The sequence below is a fragment of the Perna viridis genome, chromosome 14 (genome assembly GCF_037379345.1).
Source record: "Perna viridis isolate PV_CMFRI_1.1 ecotype Kerala chromosome 14, ASM3737934v1, whole genome shotgun sequence".
Taxonomy (NCBI): domain Eukaryota; kingdom Metazoa; phylum Mollusca; class Bivalvia; order Mytilida; family Mytilidae; genus Perna; species Perna viridis.
The window spans coordinates 2,091,423-2,099,165 of record NC_142458.1 but is presented as its reverse complement, the minus strand read 5'-3'; the positions used below and the strand labels follow the sequence as shown (position 1 = coordinate 2,099,165).

The following is a 7,743-nucleotide window of genomic DNA, read 5'->3' as shown; positions in this document are numbered from 1 at the left end:
ACATTTTATTGTGTGTAAATAAATTATGAACTGTGCAAGTACGATAGGTCCGTCAAGTCTACATTTGTTAAATCAAGTATGTTTTATACATGTACAAAAGTACATTAAGGGTAACCCGGTTAACTGGCTTTTGAAATCAAAACACTTGTATAAACATGAACAAAATCTTAACTTGATAAACTTTGTTCAAGTTTCTGTATATATATGTGCATGTATTTGCATCTCCCTCAGTATTATTTCTCCATTGCAATTGAGAATTGTAAAATTTGGTTTTCAACATTTGAGCTTTAGCATAATAAGCTGAGAAATAGTTTAGGAAATTGAAATGAGGCTGTAATTATAACCTCCTTTTCTGAGCTACTTTTATTATGATATTGTACACATAAGTGCATGCAAGTTAAAATACATTGCACATGCAATGTTATTAAAAAAATATTTTACAGTCATAGTGATGTCAGATGATGTTTTAGAATATTCAATAGACATTGATTTTGAATTACACAGTTAGATTTACTGTATATGATTATAGATGTAGAGTAACACCATACACTCAATCAAAAAAATGCAGGCATTGATATACAACTACGTGTATGTTAAAAAAGACATTTTTATTATTTTTGTAAAGTATTAAAGGATGAGGATTTTGTTTAGTGTCAAGACAATCATTATACTACACACGTAAAAATAACTAAATTTTATTAAATTGTGAAGATTTACAGGATTTAATAAATGAGAGATTCTTGAGAAGTCAATTACAGTGTTTTGAAATGCTGAATGTATATACACGTTACGTTGGTTCTGACACCAAACGATACTGGCAGTGCCTCTGGATATATTTTATACAGCTGCAAAACAAGTACTGTAGTATACAGTTTTTGTCCAAGGAAACATTTTCAGGCTACAAATGTATATAACTATTTAGAAGTTGATTAAAATTGTTTGATACAATATTTAGTTGATATATTGATTTTGAAGTGGTATCTGTGAGCCAGTATCTATGGATTTAGCCTTAAAGTCCTTCATATACCGGTGTTGTAATTTTGTTTCATAAGAATTTCGAATGTTATCTGTTGAGTACATGACTCATCATCATAATCATCATCATCATCATCATCACACTTTAGTTCCTCTTTTACAGAGATAAACATTCAACAATTATAAAGCAAAATACACTACATGACAAAATTAAACAGTTATGGAAAATAGAGAAGAAAAAATAAACATGAAAACGTTTGAAGCATTACTTGTTAGTTAAATCGGCTCAAAAAAGTTTTTTGAAACATTACTGATAAAATTTGCATAAAGGTTAGAGAATTCTTTTAAGGATTGTTCAATTTCTGGACATTTTTCAAGTATACCAGTAGTACGTGCCATCATAATATGGAAAAGTTCATCAGGAGTTTTGTTGTACAGTCCATCAAGAAAGAGGAAGGCCTGAATTCCATAATTGTTAAGTATTGTCGTCCAAAAGTGATCCCGTAATTCTAAATTGCATTCACAGAAAAGCGTAAAGTGTTCTATGGTGGCCTTGTATTCAGAGTTGCATTTTTCACAAATTTTTGAGTCCGTTTGTGGTATACGTGTCACAATTTTGGCTAAGAGGAAAGCGTTATGTAGCTCTGAGACACTTTTTGCCATCTTCCAGCCTCGGAAGCATGTCTGTTCTGGCTCACACACCTCGACAAAACGTTTAAAGTCATGACTGTTTTTCATTCGTATTGTTCGTTCGCCGGTGGCATAGTTCCAAACACTGTTCCGCACTTTTCTCTTCCATTCATGTTTATTTCGAAAAACTTTGAGACTAACATAGTTAACAAAGTATTCATCTAGTTCATATTTCATGAAAATCGCATGAATATCCGGTATATAACCATTCGTAGTCTTAATGTTACTGAGGAAAGTATATAGTCTATGCAAAAAGAAACAAGTTTTTGGAAAAATATCAGTTTCTTTATATTGATTTCGTGAGATATGTCAATGACTACAAGTAGTGTTTACACCATATCCAATCTGGTGTTTTGGCGGAGATGCTGTATGCGTTTCAGAGAGTAGTGTTGCATACCTTGCAACTTCTGCTCATCACGGGCTGTTAAAGAGGTCCATTGTTCACATCCATATAGAACTGACGTTAACACTACTGTTTTGTAAAGATGGAGGCTCGCTAATGGGTTAGTATCCATTTGTAAACCACATATTCCAAAGAGTCCGTGAAAAGCTTTACGTCTTTTCTCACACGCTACACCAATAGCTTCATTAGGCTTCAGCTGTGACGTCAGAGTTACACCTAAATGTGTCTTCACTGTAGTAATATCAATTTTGTGGTCACCCAGATTCCACTGAAACGGAAAGTCATTAAGCATGCGCCCCTGTTTGAAAATTACAACATCAGTTTTTATACTACTGGATTCAAACTTCCACTGTTTTGAATAGTCAACACATATATCAAGAAGGGACTGAAGAGCAACTGGACTTAGCGCTAGGAGTGCAAGATCGTCCGCAAAAGGTGGGTTTCCACAATCAATCTTATCAACAGCGACCGCATACTTAGATGATTCCAAATCACAGAGCAGCTGGTCAATGTACAGTTTATATAGAAAAGTCGACAACACTCCTCCTTGACGGACACCACGGGATACTTGAAGCCACTTAGAAAGTTCACTGTTTAAAAAAACGGCGCTATACATATCCGTACAGCTAACGTTGATAATCCTTAACATGTGTCTTTGTATACCAAGTTCCTGTAATTTAGTCATAAGTCCCACATGCTATACTGTGTCAAACGCGCGTTTAATGTACAAAAACGCTGAGAAAACAATACTTTTGTATTCTACCATCGACAAGATCGCTTCCGTGCAAGAGAATGATGTAGTCAGACAGCTTAATTTTTTTGGAAAACCCCTGCTGCTGTCGATTTGGAAATGGCACATCATATAAGTCAATCCAAGTTTGAATTCTGTTTGAAATTGTGAGTTCGAATAGTTTGTATAAAGCAGATAACAAGGCAATTAGTCTGTACGATTCATATGTATATGTTGGTTTATTACCTCCTTTGTGGATCGAGATTATCATAGCCTTTTTCCACACTGTAGGAATATATCCAACGGATAGCACCGCGTTAAACCGACGAGTGATAACAATAATACATTGTTGCCCAGTATATCTTAAGTGTTCGTTTTGTAAGTTGCCTATACCCGGGGCTTTTCCTAGTTTCATTGTCTTAATAGCTGAACTGATTTCTTCAAACATAAATTTGCCTTTTAAGATGCGAAGTACATTAACTCCTTTGCTCTCAATAAAGTGAGCGATACCGGACTGTGTTGACCGTTCGTCGATATTACCGATGTAATAACTAGCTGGTCGTTTCTGTTTGACCTCTCCGAAAAAAAAATGTCACTGTTACCGTTCGCCGTTTGAAGCTCCGATGTTACTCGGTCAATACAAACTGGTATTTTATAGTTCACAATATCTGGTGATTGTTCATTATCGTCTGAATTGACATGCTTACTGGTTTGAGTAGGTACCGACGGTAATTTATCGGGTTCTGAAATTGCGCGGTCAGTATTAATAGCCTCGCGCAGATGTGTATTGCGATCACTATTTGAAGTATCGCTTGGCTGGTCATCACTCTGTTTTGATTGAACACATTTTTTATTAATTAAATCACATCGTCGTCTACCGTCTAGACGGGTCGTTACACCTGATCCAGCAAATGAGTTATTCTCGGTTTGGTGTGTTAAGTCACCTGTAATTACTGACGCACCGTTACTTGGAGGTTCACTACAGGGTCTATCTTTTATAACATTCCTGCGAGACGAATGAGGGGATTTTTGAGCTTAGATTCTATTGCCGATATACGTTTTTCGTTTACGTCATTGTCAAATTCTCCGTCAGCCCTAAGCTTACCGTCTAACGTTTTCTTATGAGCTATAAGATTGGTTATTTTCGAACTTGTCTCACTAATGTACTGTTGTAACTGGTTTGACAATTCATCGATTGTAGAGTTTGCGTTCTTAAGGTCACAGGAAAGACGAAAAATTGTCCTTTTTTGGTCTTAAACTTTGTTTTCTAGAACCAATACTCGATCTATAACAGAATGAAGAAAAGCATACACGTCGCCATTCATAACAAAATCGGTAATCCCTTCGGGGACCCCGCTTGTGGACTGTGTGCACGTTTTACTGAATACTTCGTGTATTTCGGACGGGTCGCCTAATATGAACTGGTTAATAATAAGCAATCTCTAGCATACTTGTAGCTATAAGTACTCGCTTTGGTAGTTTTTCTTGGTCCTGTACCATGTCAACAAATTATCATCGGCATCTGTAAGGTCTAGTAAAGTTTCTATATAAGATTCTTTGGGCTTGTTTTGCAATTCAGTGTCAAGTTTTTTGGATAAAAGACTGGTTAGGGATCTGCGAGAGTTGCGTGTTAGGGCTGTGGTCACCTAAGTGTATTGTTTGTTGTCGTTGGGATGGGGTGTCGGACATTGTTCTACCTTGATCTGATCTTCCCGCTAGGGGGGTTTTCCTGTCTCGAGCACTTTCATTGTCTATAGAACTATGGAACAATTCCTGATCAACAGATCCAAACGAAATATCACTGAGTTGGTTATCATTTCCATTCATTATCACACGTCCACATGAGTGTGCCGCCATTTCTTTTTTTAGGCTACAAATGTATATAACTATTTAGAAGTTGATTAAAATTGTTTGATACAATATTTAGTTGAAATACTGATTTTGAACTGGTATCTGTGAGCCAGTATCGATGAATTTAGCCTTAAAGTCCTTCATTTACCGGTATTGTAATTTTGTTTCATAAGAATTTCGAATGTTATCAGTTGAGTACGTAAGTGGGAATTTTTTTCCATTATGCCGTTTTATTCTCTTTTCCTAGAGAACAGTTTAACTAGGACTAATGTAAAAACAGACCTTATAGACGTAAATTCTTATCAAATCACACACTACTAAGTTGGTCCTAAGGAAGAGTAATTGACAAGCTTTTTAGGGAATTGAAAATGGAGCATTCCCAAACCCCGAGTTTGCCTATATATATATGTGTGTGTGTGTGTGTGTGTGTGTGTGTGTGTGTGTTTAATATAATAGTGTCACCGCAAAACATTGTATATTGGTTTGGTGCTGACAGCAACATCACCGTCGGCGGCGTCCGTGTCGTCGTCCATATTCACTTAAATTGGTTTTCGTGCGATTACTTTATAGTTATGGTTGATCAATTGTTATGAAATTTTGATATGATTTTACTAACTCCTAAAGAAATGTTCTTATTTGATTTTGAGTTTATGGCCCCTACAATTTTAAAATAAAGGCCAGCCATGTAACTGACAGATACCATACTGTAGGTTTCTGTTAATCTATAAAAAAAACTGAGAGTCCAGAATTTTATCAAGCTAACCTATATAAAGTGAAATGGCCAATCCTTAACATGACATAGCAAATTCAACACATCCATGCAAGTACACCTTCAAGGAAGAAGCATTGTAATATGTAATCATGGTCAGAAAAGTGTTTGTAATTGCTTATTTTATTGGATATTTGCCCGGCATGCATAATCCGGAATAAGATTTAATAACACGTTAATTAATATTCAATGTTAATATTTTGTTCATTTTTTTTTATATCAAGAAATGATTTATGAACATGTTACTATAATTCTTCTATTTTCCTTTCGTCTGTGGCAACATCCCTTACCCTACCGGTGCACCTGGTCCATACTCCCAGTTTTTAGTGGAGTCCGAGTTGCTCATTTACTTTTGTTACTTTATAGGTATGACTTTAGTTACTTTATGTTCTTTGTTGTGAATGTCGGTTTTTCCATGTCTGGTCTTTGTCCCTGGATTACATTCTTTTGATTACCGCTATAACCTTGGTTCCCTTGATTACCCCTTCAGCACCTGCGTATTGAGTGTTCATATCACAACTCACACGGTATGCCAGAGCTTGCCGAAACTACGCAGACTTTTTGTATCGCACTAGAACTCTAACAAATAGGCTTCTGGAACAGGGTTATGTTGTTACAATAAGTCATCACTACAGAAGTTTTATGGTCATCATGAACTCGTGGATCGTTATGATGTATCCATCAGCACCATGAAAACTGATTTATTCAACGGGTCATAGTTTGCCTTTTCTCGTTTGTCTACCCCGGACTTGACTTTTTATGAGCAACTCGGCGGGTGTTTCTAGAAAAGCAGAGGATGCTTACCCTACCGGTGCACCTGGTCCATGCTCCCAGTTTTTAGTGGAGTCCGAGTTGCTCATTTACTTTTGTTACTTTGTATGTATGATTTTAGTTACTTTATGTCCTTTGTTGTGTGTGTCTGTTTTCCATGTCTGGTCTTTGTCACTGGATTACATTCTTTTGATTACCGCTATAATCGCGGCTCACTTGATTACTCTTTTATATCAATAAATCAATTGTGCACATGTTGATAATTATTTAATAACATGTTATTAAATATTTATTAGCATGTTGATAAATATTCATTAACATGTTATTATATATTTATTAATATCAATAAATGGGGAATAAATTCCACAACGGCTTGCCATGGAAAGGTTTTCTATACAATGCAAATACGTTCAAGACAAAACGTATGTCTGTTCAGATTTGCTCTTCGAGCAGTACCAGTCTGCGTCCATACTTACCCCTCGGGCATTACCAGTCTGTGTCCTCACTTGTACTATAAATAAGAATTCTCGCCAAATAGCATAATGAGCGGTCGTGCGAGATCCGCAAGGATAGTCAAGACCGTATAAACCGCCAATAGGTATAGCATAAATCCGGAGGTTTTGTCAATGCCCTACCATTACGGTCCTATTGTTACTTTTCTGGGGTCAAAGGTAATGAAATGTAAACAGATATGATTTTTCATAAGGCAGAAGCAGGCAATCATGTAGATCTACATTTTCTACTGGATTTTAAATTGCTTCATATATTTAAATAGCAGTTTATTATTATGTTTTGCACTTATTTTTAATCTTCAATTGCTTAGATTCTTAATATATTGAAGTTTAACATAATGTTATTTCAACGTGAGATTTTAACTGGCAGCGTAACTTGTGATGAACTGGATGTCTGTATACCCGTTTCTTGTTTTTTTTTCTTTCACTACCAAACATCTCTGCATGGATTTATATATAGCATAGTTAAGCTTTTTTGTTTCATTATGTTCATATCTGACTTTCTACACAAAAATGTAGTACTTGCAACTACCTGAAGACCATTCAAATTTCCTCTGATCCTGCAACTCTCCTCTTTTTTAATTAGTTATGAGTATGTTGAGTTGGGATATCCAAATAAAAAGAGGGTTGCAGTTTCAGAGGAAATTTGATCTAAGTTAAAGATTAATATTATTTTCAGAAAAAAAAACAGCCATATCTCTTTGCATTTTATAAAAACTATCAGTAATACATATACGTACTACCTCATATGAATGTATGGTTGATTCTTACAACTGAATACCAGTGTGGTTCTGTTGACTACATGTAAGTCCTAGATGAGGACATAAATTCCAAATTATACTCTTTGGTCTCAATAAAAGATATCTACATGTATTCACAGGTCTGAGTCCAAATTATCTCAAATATTTATACAACCCCAAAAATTGTTCACTCGCATATTGGTTTGGATTTGTTGTGGTCATCTGGAGACACTTGTGAAAATTTGAGTATTGCAAACTACAACAGTAAGGTTGGTATAGATTTTGGGGGTTAGAATAAGGGG

At 35.6% G+C, this 7,743-nt stretch overlaps 1 protein-coding gene across 1 annotated transcript; it reads right to left on the bottom strand.

Annotated features, from left to right (window-relative positions):
* Window positions 1-1,994: 1,994 nt before the first annotated feature.
* LOC148597711 (uncharacterized) lies at window positions 1,995-2,753 on the bottom strand. Its single transcript, XM_088562058.1, has one exon. The coding sequence runs from the start codon at window positions 2,751-2,753 to the stop codon at window positions 1,995-1,997; it is 759 nt and encodes a 252-aa protein (XP_088418184.1).
* Between the last annotated feature and the right edge of the window lie 4,990 nt (window positions 2,754-7,743).

Excerpts from the sequence above, each read along its gene's own strand:
- LOC148597711 (XM_088562058.1), bottom strand. The coding sequence starts at position 2,753 with ATGACTAAATTACAGGAACTTGGTATACAAAGACACATGTTAAGGATT.